The 18,016-nt window shown below is 34.8% G+C and overlaps 1 protein-coding gene across 2 annotated transcripts in view; it reads right to left on the bottom strand.

Annotated features, from left to right (window-relative positions):
- Positions 1-338: 338 nt before the first annotated feature.
- Positions 339-18,016, bottom strand: part of LOC123707994 (neutral ceramidase) — a 36,531-nt gene continuing 18,853 nt past the window's right edge. Inside the window, exons 2-15 of one of the 2 annotated variants that reach the window (XM_045658398.1) lie at positions 14,615-14,750; positions 13,046-13,153; positions 12,036-12,182; positions 10,795-10,971; positions 10,036-10,163; positions 8,638-8,839; positions 7,599-7,808; positions 6,991-7,110; positions 5,762-5,965; positions 5,163-5,378; positions 4,895-4,990; positions 3,820-3,987; positions 2,236-2,357; positions 339-1,907 (exon numbers count right to left, since the gene is read on the bottom strand). In XM_045658398.1, the coding sequence (XP_045514354.1) occupies positions 1,730-1,907; positions 2,236-2,357; positions 3,820-3,987; positions 4,895-4,990; positions 5,163-5,378; positions 5,762-5,965; positions 6,991-7,110; positions 7,599-7,808; positions 8,638-8,839; positions 10,036-10,163; positions 10,795-10,971; positions 12,036-12,182; positions 13,046-13,153; positions 14,615-14,635 (2,097 nt within the window). In that variant the 5' untranslated portion in view covers positions 14,636-14,750 and the 3' untranslated portion in view covers positions 339-1,729. The remainder of the gene's footprint in view (positions 1,908-2,235; positions 2,358-3,819; positions 3,988-4,894; positions 4,991-5,162; positions 5,379-5,761; positions 5,966-6,990; positions 7,111-7,598; positions 7,809-8,637; positions 8,840-10,035; positions 10,164-10,794; positions 10,972-12,035; positions 12,183-13,045; positions 13,154-14,614; positions 14,751-18,016) is intronic. The other variant, XM_045658399.1, reaches the window with a different exon arrangement.

Below are 18,016 nucleotides of genomic sequence, written 5' to 3'. Positions count from 1 at the left end.
CATCTAGCCCCACTCTAGATTTACCTCTGGCCTCAATCTGAATTTACCTCTAGCCTCATTCTGGATTTATCTCTTCCCTAAAAAACAAGTGGTTAGCTCCCTTTGTCTATTAGTTGCACATTTTTTTGACATCACATTTCGTCACTTGGGTCTATATTTTGTAAACCAGTAACATCAATAGTTTCGGAGATTTCGTACATTCTATAATAAAAGCGCTGGCAGACTTTTATTATAACAATAATTATTTTTTGGTTTAACTTAAAAGTAGAGACACGCGTTTAGTATGTTTATTTTAGTTAGTTTCAAGAGAAAAACAAACACATTCGTAATAAAAAATATATTATTCTTTATTTTATACATTTCTGGTATTAATAACATTATATAACACAAAAGGCAAGTGAAATTCTTAATTTAAAAAATGCCCTTAAATGGCACGGTGTGAGCACAATTTCTTCTCTTATCGAACGTCTAAATTATATGTATTAAATCAATTGATTAGGCGTCCGAGTCCTCCATTACTAAGGTGACAAAAATATATTCTATACACATATAACCCCCTTAGTCATAAAAAGAATTCAACTCTTTTTCTTTAACTCTAGTGTTCAACTGTCTCCTTTCATCACAATGTAAACGCTGTTTGGCAGAAAGAGACAAAACTATTATAGTTTAAAGAGAGAGTTCAATTTAGGTTTTTAATTTTAACATATTTGAGTAGACCGTCTCTTTTCATCACAGTGTATTAACAATTTGTTAGAAAGAGACAAGAGTATTATGGTTTTAGTATCAAAGACAATATATACATAGTGCATATATATATAAAGGTAATAAATAATCGCGTTTTATTCCGAACCATTTTACAACTAATTTGGTATCGATACATTATGGGTAAGATCTTGACTGCGCTAAGTATGAGTTATGACTTCCGTCAGGACCTGATAGTAGGACAACCACTAGTAATCAGTTACAAAATACATTATTGATTGACAAACTCGACTTAAAATTTGTTCATTATATTTGGAAAATAATTTGGGGGCCTCCACTCCTTTGTTGCCTGAAGCCGTCAGACCTCTACGGTCCTGACTTCCGTATGTCAAAATCTAGCTACTTACGGCTAAGTCTCGACTCTCAACTCTAGAAAAACACGACATTTAATATGTTTTAGTATTCTTTGTCCCTCTATCCTTAACCGACCTGCGGTATAAAAATGTTGGATTTAAATTACATTTAGACTAGAGTTATATTTATATCACGTATATATATAAAAATCGTGGAAACTCCTGCTTGGACTATTTTGAGCAAACATTATTACTTTAGTATTATACATATATTATATATAAATTAAGATTTTGGCACAATCCTATAAAAAGTAATATTGAAAAGAAATACATCAAAATATTTATCTTTATATAATATATTCTGTAAGTGTGTATGTCACTGAACTCCTCTTAAACGGCTGGGCCGTCCTGGATGGTTTAGATTCACAAATCAGTCGACTGCAGTCGGTTAATACATTCATGCAGGACTTCGGTTGGATCCGCTAGTTATTTATAAAATATGTAATAATTGGACTTCAGCAGTAATGGCATCAGATATAGAGTAGCCCAGCAGATGACAAAAACATTGATCTCTAAGACACAAAATTCTATCACGCGATATTTTTGTATGCAAAAGTCTATTACAATAGCCATAATATTCTTCTCCTATATAAAAATAATGTTATTTCTATAAATTATGTTACTTCAAAGCTGTTCGAAAACCCGTGATAGGGATAAATGCCTCCCAATATGTATTTATAGCTCCCGTAGTGGTGGAGGCGGTATGTACCCCGTGGGGTCCTCTCGGGGATCTCCCAGTCTATCTGAGCGTGGCTGGTCCCCAGGATCTTTGAGTTACGGATCCAAGTGAATCTAAAAACAATGGTTTATTAACTCTATGCTTATCACTCGCTCATACGACGGTACTTTATTTATTTGATAAGTATTATTATATAAAACAACAAAATTAATATTATTAATATGTATAGCCAACGGTACACTGCCACAGGGACCGAACTTTTTAAATGTATTTAAGTGATAGACGATAACTACGATGATTTGTGGATGCTCCGAAGTTAGTCACAAATGCGGCTTATACCAGTACATTAAAAAGATAAAATATTAAATGTCAAATTCTTATTAAAACAAATTTGTACGCCACTATGTAGAATATACGAGCTTTACAGAAAGCTATCCTCACTTGGTCTCCCAATCGGCATCGGTGGCCACAACACTCCAGGCGTCATCCTGTTCCGACTCCAGTCTCTCGACCGTGGAGTACCAGCGCCCGTGACGAATGCTGTTACGCGGGTGACCTGATACCTGAGGTATAACTTATAACTATTATTTACATAAAGTTAATTTTATATAGACATTTTTGAAATTTTTAATAATTTGTAAGAAGTACATAATCTGGTAAATGTCTATTGTTTATTTTTGTCAGTATCAAAACTAAAAATATGTTCAGACTTAAATAGCAATATTTGTCTATTATTATAATTTATATGAAATATCATTTCATATCTTAATATAAAACAAGTTCGGGTTTATTCGAACACCTATGACTCGAGAATGGCTCGACCTATTTTCATGTATTTTTATCAGTCCCGAATAGCAGAATAGCTTAATCAAACACAAAATGTTCATGGGTTTAATGTTCTCGTCGCTACGGTAAACCCTCAAATCAGAGAATGTATTAAAGTAAAGTTTTCGATTCGACAAGAACATCCTCAATATTCGCATAATGCCGTATTTAAGATTATAAAATGTCATTTATACGTGTTTTACATTCTCATTGCACCCCCTTTGCCCCACATATGCCTGCACCCCTCGGACAACGTAAACGGACGCGAATATTTTTCTTTGATCAAATACCTCATCGGACCGGTCAAATCCTCAAATAAGTAGTCTTAAATTACATTTTTTTTTGTTTTTCTTTTTATTATACAAAATAATCAGAATATGTTACATTAGAAAACCGCTGTGGTTTGTATTAATGTAACCATAGCAGTCCTGTTTAGGAGCGCGACAATTGCATATAAAAGTAGTTTTTTTCATATCGGGCGAGTCATATTTAATTAAGTTCCACAATTATTGTACGAGCCAAGGCATTTAGCTCACTTATAAGCGTGACGATTCCCTAAATCGTAGGAGTTACGCCCCGAGAGTATAGCCAGATGTAGAGACTCTCTATGACTGTTCATATTCTATTGTAATACGCGAGTGGTTAATATAGAGTAGAACAAAAAGCCTATATTATTTAAAGCACCCCAATGGCCCAATTGTAATAGTATTATGACATTTTCCTTTGAATAATTGTATTGTAGAGGAAGGGTGAAAGTTTCTTGCCCGTTCTTCTCAGAACAAGGCCTCCTGGTAATTTTGTAAATATAATTATTTTCCACAATTTTAAATTTCTCCCGATGTTTCACGTGCTTTACAGCGTGCGTGGTCACGGTGACTGAAAGACAAAAGGTGTTGAATGTCAACATTATCAGTGCTGTAAAGCAGGCGAAACGTCGGAAAAATTTAAATTTAATTTTATGTAAATAATTATAAGTTTATAATTATGCGCTAAGACGTATCTTAACTGAATAAGCGGATTTTGATAAACTAATTTTAATATATTTTGATTTTTTGAGATTCGCTACTGGCCCCAAACTTAATTGGTGCGTGGAGACGCTTATTTATTTTTGCTTCAATTTCTTAATAAAGTAGTAAGCTAATCTATAAAACGATATTCATTGAGGCGATATTCAGGCTGGTATAATCGGGGAATTCTTACAAATTTAGCAGTAACGGTATCCATCCAGCTATAAGAATGCTGGGGCTGTTCTACACAATCTCCGAACTCGTGACCCCAAGGGGCGGCATCCCACAGCACCGGTGGGACGAGGGTGATCAAGTGTTCGCTGAAATCTGGAGGCTCTGGGCCGTTGTCTACTGGTGTACCCTAGAATTATTAAACCAATATATTCGTAGACAGATATTATAATTATGTGCATCTAAACACAGATAACAGTTAGTAATGGCCAATATTTTTTTGTTTTAATGGTTGTCTGTAAAGCTTATATATGGGCGATAGTTTAACGTGACAACGCTAGAACTAAACATTGATGAAATGATTGCGTACTTTTATGAATAACATTGAATTTTATTTTAGCACTATGTATGGATACAAAAAAGGAGGACTCATAGGCTAATCGAGTGGAAGAGAGATGGATGCGGCGCATGCGTACAATGAGCGTAACAGGACAATGAGTCATGCTTTTTCGTGCGTGTAGCTGGCGGTCATTTATTAGACGCTGTCATGTCAAATATTGATTTGTGCTGCTGTGTGGGGTCATATATGTATACAGCTTCATAAATAAAGCCGTAAGAATGTTTAATACGCCGTCATATTAAGTTGAAAAAGAACTATATATAAAGAAGATATTTTGAAAGGATTCCGTGTGGACTAGACTCTTCCGAGTTCCAGTTGACGTATACGAACGTATACGTTATTAAGATTTTTTTCATTATCATGAATTTATACGTACACTAACAGTTTTTGAATTATTATTTAACACCGGAATGTACATAACCATGCATAACCTAACCTAAGCAAGGTATACAAGAAACTTCTCATCCCTGAGGTCGTAAGTTCAATCCCCGGCTTTACACCAATGGACTTACTTTCTTTGTGAGCATTTAACATTCGCTCGAACGCTGAAGGTAAACATCGTGAGACCTTAGACTCAAAAAATCGAAGGCGACACCCGCCTTACCACACAGTTTAACAAATGATCATAAAATAGGTATAATAGTCTGAGGCCCAAACCTAAAAAGGTTTTAGCGCCACTGATTTCATGTTTACTTACCTTAACCAGTGCATCGGTGAGTTCAACATACTTGTTGAGGTAAATGTCGAGGGTGTGAGGGCCGAAGATTGTCGACGCAGCTTCATACCTCTGAGCCTATAACATTATTCCTCAATATATCTGTCTCTTTTTATAAATGAATAAATCATACGATAGAAAGAGACAAATATTTAAATTCCTTTAAATTAATCCACCAAGACTTTACACAAATATATGGAGTATATATTTAGGCATTAAAATAAAATAACACTATATTTAAAATCAATACCTGATACTCTTCAGGTGTAGCAACATAATCCGAATAGATATTCGATAATCCAGCCAAAACGACCCGTTTAGCGTTTGACGCCTTTTGGACCACGCTGCGCAAGCGCCGACCAGACATCGTAGTGAATTCACCAGGCACGGCTGCGAGTACCAAGCCCCCAACTCGGGCCACTGTACACGATACAACGCGAGGTTGCCATTCGTATGGGAATTTCATCTAAAAGTAAGAAAATCTTAAGTCGAAGGTACTCTTTAGAATATTGTTTACCGGAAATTTGTGGACATAGAAAATATAACTAACGTAAGTTAAGTTCGGAGGTGGTTGTTGTAAGGATGTTGATATAATTGAAACTCTTTGAAGTTGGGTGTCAACTAGTTTCAATCATTTACAAGTTGAACTTATACCTAACATAACGGTAAACTAACAAAAAACTAAGTTGACTTATTGAAGGGTTCATAAATCAATAAAGAAGTAGTAGAATAAGTTCATAAAGAATCTCCAAAAATTGCATGAAGTCAAGTATTACACTTGAATGCTCCCTTAGACACTTAACCAAATTTAAAGTTTGATCTATTAAGTGTTTCCCAATCAACACTTACCCTCCCAGTGGCCAACAATATTGGTTTAGGCGCGTGACAGTCAATGTCTTCTTGAGTAGGCTCAGCGAGGAAATCCCGTACGGCGTTCCAAAGGGGGTTAGAGGAAGTCGTCCCTTGTTTGAAATCGAAAGCACCGGGGCCATCTGTGGTCCCAGCAGCGAAACTATACCCCATAGAGGGTATGCAACCAGATACCTTTTCACTCTGTAATAAAAACAGGTTCAAAAGTATAACATAAATAAATATATGTACTCGTTTAGTTGTTCCTCAGCTATTTATATATAACAAAAAACCATTATACTATAGTCGAAGATGAAAGAATTAGAAAAAAAGGAATCAACTTCTAATTATATCAACTTAGAAATTAGATTTCAAAAGGACTTAAAATTAATATGATTTGATTAGTTTTGTCTAAACCATTTTGAGACTTTAATAATAATGTATTCCATCATATATACAAGAAGGTATATATTATGGATTCCATCATATGAATAGCTTAAGCAAGTCATGGCTTAAATAGTGATCGTTATCCGGGCTGCGCGATACAGAACTCAGTGTTGATGTAAGAAACGTAAGTTCAAGCAGTATTTGACGAATTCCTCACGATATAGTCTATCAACTCCATATGTCTTTCATCGCATATAAGAATTTAACAATCTTTTATAGTTAAGAATTATTAGTCTCAAAATGGTTTAGACAAAACTAATCAAATCATATTAATTTTAAGTCCTTTTGAAATCTAATTTCTAAGTTATACTCATAACTAAGTTTAACACACACTACGTTTTACATTAAGTTTACACTTAGTTTTAACACATTAATTTTTATATATTTTATTAAAGCAACAAAATTCGTAAAACAATAAATGTGTCTCGTAGTTATAAATAAAAAAGTGTGCGTGTACTAGTGTACACACGTTAGAAGTGAAACTTCTTTATGACCTTATTTTTCGAAAAATAAAAGGCTTTTATTATTATAGACATGAATACAAATAAAATAATTATTTCATTTTACCTTATTACTAAGTACTAAGATTATTACATAATTTAATTAATTATAATAGAATGAATACTGTCATTGTTATCGTTATTATATATTTTATTAAAGACTTCGAATTAACCGTAGTATCACGAATAAGATGGCGCGAAACAGAAAAATGTGACGATACATTTATTTCCAACGTCGATAAAGAAATCGAAACACTTTAAAAAATAATTTAAAAAACTTACCGCATTAAAAGTCTGCGTAATAGGATCATAGGGAGATACGGCTTGCTTGGGCATATCCACGAATTGATGGACCACACCTATCGATCCAGTTAAGTCTTCGCCGAGTTGACGTAAAACTCTCTGGAATTAATATGGGATAACACGATCACTTAAGAATGATAGAAATAAACAAAAATGCTGACAATCTCAACCTGGATGAATTTTCTAGCTCTGGAATCGTTAAATACATTGTTTCATTTACAAGTGAGTGAGTGAGTTTTTTATTTGAATCACATGATAGACGCAAGAAATTCATCATTCATTCATTCAGATTACGCATTTCCGTTAAGGGGCAGTTCAAGCATTACGTAAGCAGATTTAATGCAATTTATCCCCCCCCCCCCCTCCTCTTGTCCGAAAAAGTAAGCAAAGCCCTCAAAAGTAATATTACATATACTTTTTATAGGAATCCTCGAAAATGCATTTTCGTGTTCAAGCATAGACAATGTGTGGGTAATATGTTGACGTAATTATCAATTCAGAAAATCAAACAAATAAATATAATTTTTTTGGTTCAAAATTGTTATACGATAAAAATCAACAATTACTAAATTTCATAAAAACCTCACCATAGCCGTGTCAAAGAGTTTCGTGGCGATGATCTTGGTGCTCTCGAACATATCTCTCCCTGGCCCGGAAGCGAAGCATCTCTCTTTGTGCCCTTTACACAACAACTTCTCCTGATCGCACGGAAGACCAGAAAATTCACACTTGGGACCTCGGGTGTTTGGGGAGACGTCGCCCAGATTGGTCGAGGCGAACGCACATACTATACGACCCTAGAACAACATCGATTTACTGTTATGTCCAGAATATTTAAGACATCACCAATTCTCCAAAAGACCGACAACGCACTCGCGAGCCCTCTGGCATTGAGAGTGTCCATGGGCGGCGGTATCACTTAACATTAGGTGAGACTGCTGCCGGTTTGCCCATGTTTTATTTAAAAAAAGACATCTTTCATCAAAAAATATTCACGTTATTGTTTGACACTACGAGCCTAGTGGGAAGATTGGAAACGACAAAGCCATTTGAATTAGTGAATTAGTGTTAGTCCACGTAAGTCTTAAGTGCTAAACAGTGGTTAGTGAAAAAATAGAACACAAGAGCAGTTATTGGACACTTTCTTATGTTAAATGTCCTTATTAGTAAATTAGGAGAAACTTAAATTACTAATTAGTATTAAGTTAGATGTGTCAGTGAAGAGACAATTTATAAAAAGATGGAAATTGGTTCGGATAGGATACGACTTTTTAATTCAACAAGGAAAAACAAATTATTAAAAAAATTTAAACTTGATTCTGCAGCACAAATTACGACCCAGACTTAATTACGACGTGAATTGAACTATGTAACGTTTCTGATTATCACGTTTCTCCATGGGCGGCGGTATCGCTTAACATCAGGTCTTGCCCGTTTGCCTGCTATTACATAAAAAAGAAATACTAAATACCCAAACTACGAAGGTTGTAGTATAAAAAAATAGGAGACATTTTCACCAAAACAACGCGCAACTGAATCGTATTCCATGGTAACCATATATAGTCGACGTGTTATAATCACAGAAAACTTTATTTCGAATACATACATATAAAAATCTAAATATACCTTGCCTGGCAAAGTTTCATTGCCGTTTAGAGCTTTCTCCATAAGAATCGACGCATATCCCACATTATCTGATGATATCAGCTTGTTGGTGTTATTCATGCTGGTGGGGTGAACTGCGAACCAGTTAATCACCCCCAGGATGTCATTACTCGGTGTGAGGAAGCGGATCTGAGCTAACGTTTTGTCCACGTCGTATTCGTACCTGAAGATTATTATCGGAACTTAAATGACGAGATGGACACATTTTTGTGTCTGAGTCATCAGTTACTCTTTATAGGTAAGTACATAATGTAATAATATTAATTAACTTTTTTGCAAAAAAGTATTTTTACTATTTTTTATTATTAAAACTAATGTTAAAACCTAATAACGAGTGTGACAAAATCACAGCTTCCTGGGCATGTTTTCCACGAAGTTTATAATAACGTTTTGACTAACGTTTTTAATAACGTTAGTATGTTCTCACTCTTCTACAATGACTCATTTTAGCTCCCTGATGTTTTATGAAGCAGGTTGCAATAACATTACTCGTCTTTTAGTACATTTCAGACATGCTCAATTGGCTTGAGGTCATCACTTTGAGCTGGTCAAAAAAGTTGCCAGAATTCACATCACGCAGATTAATCTTATCGAATTTAAATGAACAGACTACGTCGGACAACAAAATTTCAGTTTATTAACTGAAACCTTAAACGTAAATTTCCTTAAGTGCCCGTTTTATTTGCATAAACGTTCAGTTGGTAGTCTACAAATTTATTTTGAGCTGAAAATTTACCAATTTTTTAATTATTTTTTTCAGTACCTAAAAGATAAAAGGGACTGAAGTATGTTCTAGTAATACCAACAAGACAATCGAATTATAAAATGACCGTTTTTGAGCTCAAATGCCACACTGTCCCGTCTTCAATTTCTTCTTTTTTTTCTCTCTTGTTTATGGATTTTATTTATGCCAACTGGGTACAAGGTACTTCGCCAGTGTCGTGTAGATGGAGAAGACACGAAGGAGACTGATCGGTAAAAATAATAATTAAGTTAATTTTGAACATGCACCAAAAAAAAAGTTGGAATTCGATTGTTAGTTTTGGGACAGCACAGCCCACACAAATATGAGTAAAAGCATTATTAAATAATATTTCATATTTATGAATAATTTACATATATTACACTTTAATTTTATTGCTATCTATATATTTACATAAACTAACTTGACTAAACACATATAATTTATTTATTATCTATAGGTTACCACACTTCACATGTTAAATGACATATGACAATTACCTAGTCAATATTTTCATGACAGCTAAACCAATCAATGTCTTGCATAGTGTTTTTAACACAGATAAAATAATTTTACATAGATTATTAAATGATTGAATTATGTAAAAAATAACATACTTTGCCCTTTCTTCAGGTGGATTTCGAAGGTATGATGAAGGTGAGCGATTGATGTTGGCTTCCAGCAGTTCTGTCTCACCGTATTCCATTCTAGCTGGTGTCAATCTATTGTGTGCTATTATTATACTCTGAAACATACAAAGTGAAATTGTATTTTTCATTTACAGCCCGTGAAAAAATGTAATAAACTTGACTTGACTTGGGTATGAAATAAATACATTTTTGAGGTATTTTTATGGGTCAGGACTCAGGAGGCCAACGAGAAAGGCTCTAAATAAAGTGATAACTGCCACGGACGGCAACACGTTGGGGCTAGCGGTTGTGTTGCCAGGTCGGAAGCAAGGTTAAAGGAATCGTACTTTTCCCATTTTTCTAGTAAAAACACCTAACAATTAAAGGCTACTGGTAATTTGTTATACGAAAACAGGATTTGTATTATATTTGTTATGTGGATATATTTATAACATTATATAATGTATTTTCGATGGCCGACTGGGCCACGGCTGTTACGCTTTATGAAACTAGTCATATATGCAGGAGATATTTATATACCTTTTATATACCTATCTCATAATTGTATAAGATCATGTTCCGCCGGCTTACCGTACATTCAAGGCACAGGTGTTCAAACTCAAACTTGTAAGTAACATTAAATTTTTGATTGGCCAATGGCCTATGTGTATTTTCAATCTCTTCTGGAAACCTAAGACCTAATCATCCAGGAGCAACGACTCAAAAAATGTACATCGCTATATTTACCTTAAGTATACCAGTTATATAGGCGGCGTATGTCTCTTTCACGAAGCCAAGGATAGACAAATCGAAGAGGAAATCCAGAAGGAAGCCACCTGGAGTGGAGTGAGTGTGAGTCCCGCTTATGATCACATTCTTTTCACTGTACACGTCACCGTAACGCTTTTGCAGGCGTTTTAACACCTGGAAATTAATAAAGTGTTTTTATAGGATATTTTTGTTCTAATATGAGTGAAACTGAAAAATATTGTAACAGAAATTATTTATTTATGTATGGCCAAATTTCAAAATAATAAATTATACAATTAAGTTAAAATTAACTGAAAACCTTTTGCTACCCAATAATCTTTAAGTACATTTTTAAATCATAGTATATTCCCCATTCCCATTACGCTTCACAAAAAGGTCGCTCTTCTGCGACGAGTCGAGAAAACTATTGAGCTGCAGAAGGAAGCGGGGGTTATACAAGGTTATATTGTCGGCACCGGTGATAATTGATAATAAATAAAGATATATAATCATATAATTTGTTCCCCGCGGTTCCATTTTTGACAGTGTATGGTGTGAGCTTTGTACTAGACCATTTTAGGTTTTTAATTATCATATATGCTCAGGGGAGTTTTGATAAATTAACTTAATGAATTATGTATTTATTTGTTATGAAAAAAATATATTAAAACAAAATTTAGTTCCAATAAAATCTAATGTAAAACATCCTGTCACATATTCGATAAATTTATCAAAAAATGTTTAGTTTGTCTAACCTAACTCTATAGTTTCATTTTTTTCTTAGGACCACTAAATTAGGACAAACACATAATACAAACGAAAAATTGACGTACATACAATAACATGAAAAGCGATGCCGTCAACAACATACGGACACGACCAGCGAAATCAAGTTCAAAAAAACAGTCATAATACTAAAATAAAACAACAATAAAAATCATAATCGTAACGATATTTAATAGATCTATGTACCTGCCAGGTTATGTTACTATTTATTTATAAAACCCCTACATAGTAGCCTATCAGGCACGCGATCAGGCAGATCTGTGACCGAGTAGCTAGGCAGCAGGGGAGTGTCTCCCTTATCCTAAAAGGGACTTTATTTACTTAAAAGTCTTGGCGTCTTGTCAGGAAAGGTTACTGCCAATAAAATCTATAATGGCGCAGCGGATTAAAGATCTTGTACGATAATTTACTATATTTTTTTAAAATAATTCTATTATATTCTTTAAACCAACCTCTCGTCGTACACCATGTCCCATCATAGCTGCATCCACGGAGACGAACACGAAACGATGCTCCTCTTCATCTTCGAGCACAAACGCTCGCGAGAACTGACGTAAATGTATTCCATGCCCGATCTGCTCGAAGTTCGCGTAACCCATCTGAAATGGCAGGCTGGCAATAAGGCATGGGGCTTTGTTGCTTGTTTAGCATATTCTTCACTGTGTGGCATACAAAGCGGAGGTTCTGGGTGAAACAGACCCAATTTTTTATTTTATTTAAAAGGAAGGAAACGGGCATATGGCTCATCTGATCTGGCTCTTTAAGAATTGGTGCACTTTCTTGAAGGAAAGTGGTAATACTTCTGCTGGTTCCACATAGTAGTGGTGCCCGCCAAATTACATAACGCTTAGTTGTGGAACGAGGGACGGCGAGGTTACTAGAAATCAAACAAAGAAATCGTACCCAAATTCGCTTAGAGGATGCGTGACTCGAATGTTTTTTTATTAATTATCACATATATAAAACTCTTTTCTTTCACTCCTCCTGTGCAAAGTATCCTGCTATGGAAGTCCCTACCAATTGATGACAGACGAGCTCAGTCTTTAATTTTTTTTTTGATAATTTTTCTTCTGCCTCGTAATTAGCTACTTATTTATTAATTGTTACTCAATTAACCTTTGGAATAGCTTTTACATTTTTGTTTATACATACTATTATTTATATTTTTCTTTAGATTTTACTTCATTTAATTTTAGTTATAGTTACATGTTATTTTGAGTTTTTTTTGTAATTAATTATGCACTTGTTGTACTTTACCCTCTATATGTGTTTCTTTTTCTTTATTGTTCCATATTAGGGTTGCCTGGAAGAAATAGCTTGTTAGCGATAAGGCCGCCCGTTGCCTCATGACTTATGTAACCCGCTTTTTGTGTTTTTTTAATACGTATAATTTTATATATTATGGTAACGAAGTGTAAATAAATAACTCTTATAACATGACGTTAATAAAAATCAATCATACAAAACCAATTTCTGCAGGTGGGCCCGTGACGTCAGCAATACCCACACCAACACGTAGCGAATGTGCGAGGCCAACGCACACGAACGTACAAAAGAGCTTCAGATGCATCTGAAAATAAAAAGATTTTTTTACAACAGACTCAAACGCCATCTAATCCAAACAGCTGGCTAAGACCGTTAGAACGAGGGGGAGCGTCACCCCTAAGAACTACTGTTTAAAAAACAAATTATCTTTGCAAATTATTACATTACAATGGCTACATTGAAATGGTTTAATAAATCAAAACATTCAAAGCAACTTTTGTCCAAATTAAACAAAAATAGATTTTGAGATCCAACTTACATCTAAACTCAAGAGTTATTATGATAGTAATTATAATTGCCTTAAATCACGAATCCTTATAAACAGTAAGGATATTTTTTTTATGAAATCTCAATAAATTACGATTATATCAGGGAAAGATTGACTAATTAACAATTGAAATCGCTAACTGAGGATTTATAGGTAATTAATGAATAAATCAAATCTACGATAAATTTTACTGTTTCAAAATTAAATACCAAAATAAAGGTTGTAACTTAAATACGTGAAGGAAATAATTAAGTGTTGTAGGCAAATTCTTGACGCATTTTTAACCAGAGATCTGATATTTGGACACTGTATGTATGTCGCAGCCAACTAGCTTAACCAACCGTCCAATTAACAGCCTTGCCGTTTAACTAACGGCCTGAAAGATGTTCAGCCACTTGATCAAGCATCTAGGCAAATGACTTGGATCGATGACGTTTCATAATTGCATAGCCTATGCGTTTGTTATCTATTGAAATATGGGAAGCATAATTCGCAATAATAATAATAATAATTAAAAGGTAAACGTAGTTTTATTACATTATTAGTCAATTTCATGTATTATTTTATCACTACATCATCATTAAAATATTAATAAGTCTATACTTAGAGCTTACGTCAAGTCTACTTGCCTATAAAAACATATGAAGCCCTTCCCAAATGGCTTACGTACAACGAGAATTATGGATGTCAAACATTTTATTGAAAATATCCTTAAATCGTGTAACAATTTTCTCCATTGCTTCAGCATATCAACTATTATTAGTGTTGCTTAAGCAATAAACACAATGATGCCATAAAAGACAAATGAAGAAATCTATATATTATGCTGACCCGGTAAACGTTTTGTTATATTATCTATTTCTATTATATTATGTTTTTTAAATGCCAACAATTTTGGGGGTTTTAAAGGCATATAATATATTCAGACGTACCAGACGAAAACATTCATAAAAATCGGGCAAGCCTTCGAAAGAGATTGATTGCAAAAACTGTTATACATTTAATATATTACATGGAAAATTTATAGATAATAGTGTGGCAAATGTGTATTTATCGGCCTGTTTTCATGTAATCGAAGAACTTGTTGTCTTGAACCAGTAACTAATCCACAATGACTACATTACAGAACAAACACCTCGCACTCGAACAAACAAAGCGTTAAATGGTGACTCAAATGTCAGTTGCGAAAAAATGATAAGAGATATTTCTCATAATTACCGTCACATTTATTATTGGCATGTTAGCGAGATCTATTCATGGATGGATCTTGGGGTCATGGGAATTTTTGAGGTGGTGTCGGACGGATCCAGGGTGTCATTTTGAGCTTGTGAGCTGGAGGTCTTGATTCCTCAGCCTCAGAGATACCCAAAAACATAAAAGCTCTGTTAACATTGGGACATTCTATGCTAGGGATGGTCGAGGAAACTTTGGCCCAGCGCCGATATAGACTGGTAACTTTTGTACTCCGCGATTCCAAGGTCATATCATAGCTTTGAATACTGAGAGAAGATATGTAAGAAAAGAGACCGGGGCTGCGGCATTGTGTTCCTATAAATATTGTGAGCCTGGATATTGCTCACACTTGTGCAATTATGTCCAGGATAAATTGTCTAGTATCAAGAGCTCAAATAATATTTTTAATATGTCCATCGAGTGCCTGTGATAAGCGTTAACACTTCAAACTATCATTGGCCATACAATTCTGAAATTGTCTTTATAAAACGTATTATTTCGTTTATTAAAACCTAAACAGTATTTAGCTACAATTTCTTAACCTACATAGTCATAATAATAATAAAAAAACAAGTTTAAAAAAATTTGATCCCTGTGGAAGTGTACCATTAACGTTGTCACATGTCTACGCTGTACTACGACACTTATTCGTTGAGCGAGGAAAGCACCAGCTCTGCAGTCACCAGTACTATCTACCAGGCGTCATTTCCTTTATAGCCGCCAACAAGGCCAAACATAAGAAATAAAACAAATAAAAGAAAGAAACACGTTATACAAATTAGAAGCAATGTGGCCTCGACGATTAGTGCACAAACAATACTCATATTAGGTCCGTCCATATGAAATTGACGTTATGTAATATCTCCTCTTTGGTTAGTAATTCCAAATTCCATTTTTACAGATTTTACTGGTGCATTTGTTTTTCGAAAACCACGATTCATTTCATTTTCCCGTATTAATTTTTTTCTTTGTATCACTCTAATTATGAAATATCGCGTTATTTACGAGCACGAGTTCCACCGTGACACCAGTGCCGCAAAAACGGTTCGAAGGGTTAATGATGCGTATGGCGCCGGAGTCGCAGAAAAAAACCCAGTGCTTTTTTGGTTCCAACGTTTTCGTTGTGGTAATTTGGACCTGAATGAGTGAATTTGTTCGGCAACAAGCCCCGTGGACGGCCGGAGACCAAAGTTTATAACGAAGAATTAAAAGCTATTGTCGAAGCGGAGTTGGCGATGAAACTACGTCTGAGTTAGCTGTAGGTGGTATTAGTGATACTATAATAATTAAATTAATTAAAACTGGATTAACTTTAAGCAACTTGGGCACGTGAGTAAGCTTGAAAGGCTCACGAAGTGAGTGAAGCAAATGGACAAACACGCGTCGACTGCTGCTTTACAACTCAACCGGCACAATATTGAAGGGATTTTAAATCGTATCATTACCTGTAACGAAAAGTGGATCTTGTACGATAATTGAAAGCGTTCATCGCAATGGCTGAACCCAGCCAAACCATCTAAATAGTACCCCAAGCGAAAATTTCCTCCGAAAAGTTACTTGTGGGTTGTGTTTGGTTGACTAGTGCCGTGGTCGTTCTTTATAACTTTCTTAAATTGGGCCAGGCGATTACGGCAGATGACTATCGTTTGCAACTGCAAATCATGATGGAAAAGCTAGCTGCTCAACAACCAAGGTTGGTTAATCGCTCTAGGCCACTCCTGCTTCACGACAACTAGACCACACACTTCATAACAGACTGCTACCAAATTAAAAGGGCTTCAATTGAAATGTCTAAGACATCCACGGTATCCCCGGACCTTGCTCCAACAGACTAACATACTTTGATTAATTAAATATATTTTTCGAAAAATTATCTACTATATGCAACTTTTCGGAAATTGGTTAAATAAAGTTAAGTTAGATAAAGTTTAACAAAATGCTTTTATTATCATAGACATGAATACAAATAATACAATTATTTCATTTCACTTTATTACTACTAAGGTTATTAGAGAATTTCATTAATTCTAATAGATTTATTACTTGCATTGATATCGTTATTATACATTTAAATTTTGTTATTAATGGCTTTAAATCGCTTCGAATCAACTATGGTAGGGACAAGAAAAGATGGCACGTAACGGAAAAATGTGACTCGTAACCCAAAAATGTGTCTAATTTAATTAGGTAATTTTTTTTCGAACGCCGATAAAGAAGTTTCACTTCAAGAACTTTACTGTTCCTATTATTTTGCATGCCTATTTTTAAATGGCTAATTATGCGATTTAATAATTAATCAATCTGCATGTACCACTTCCATTGCAATAAACGATTTACTATTATTATTTATTTATTATGATTATAAGTTTGGAAAGATAATGAAATCTTACAAAAAAGGTCCTTGCACTTTTAAGAATTGGTACGCTCTTGAAGGAGTCGAATTGGTTCGAAAAAACTGCAGTGAAAGCTGGTTCCATATAGTGGTGATGCGCGGCAAAAACTGCCTTAAAAAACGCTCAGGTGTGTCGAGGTGATACGGGTGGAATTTTGTATTCTGCCTTGACACCCGATGATGAAACTCACCTGCAGGTATTAATCCGAACAATTCCTGTGAACACTCTCCATATAAAGAAACATACCACACAACAACCAGCTGTTGGCGACGTGTATCTCGTTCGTATATATTAAGTTTCTCATGTAAATAAAAATAAATTTTTTGTAATGAGAAATAAAGTTCTTTAAACATTAAGATTTATTTCCCTAATAAACCATTTACTTAAAAAGTAAACTATAAACATAATATTACATATAAACGAAACAAGAAAACTAAAAACCTAACCTTTTTAATTAAAAATAAATCTGAGTCACCACATCCTTTGTAGGTCTGTGATTCACATTTCCTTATCTGTTTCATGATCATTTGTCAATCTAATAAGTAATTAGGTCGGCCTCCTGTGCCTGACACACTCGCCGACTTTTTGGGTCTAAGGCAAGGTTTCCTCGCTTGCCTTCACCGTTCATGACAGAAATTCAATTGCTACACAGCCGGGGATCCCACGACCTCAGGGATGAGAGTCGCACGCTGAAGCCACTAGACAAACACTGCTCAAGATACAGGTATAAAAACAATAAGTAACCTTAAAATAAAATAACTAAAATATATTACTAAAAGGAGTCCCTTTAGGCAAGGTTCTGAAGATACTGGCAGCGTTTCCCCTTTGAATAGCTAGACTAATTCTTTGTCCGAGGTAGCCAGCTCTTCGGTCTCCTGTGATGTCGACTAACCTTTTTGATATTTCCTTAAAAAGCCTTAAAGCGTTAGGACCACACTAAAACACACAACACTGCTCTATACGATAGAGTTCGCAAGGTTGTCTTTAAGAAAAC

Source organism: Pieris brassicae, chromosome 4 (assembly GCF_905147105.1).
Source record: "Pieris brassicae chromosome 4, ilPieBrab1.1, whole genome shotgun sequence".
NCBI lineage: Eukaryota > Metazoa > Arthropoda > Insecta > Lepidoptera > Pieridae > Pieris > Pieris brassicae.
This window is presented reverse-complemented; position numbering and strand designations above follow the sequence as displayed.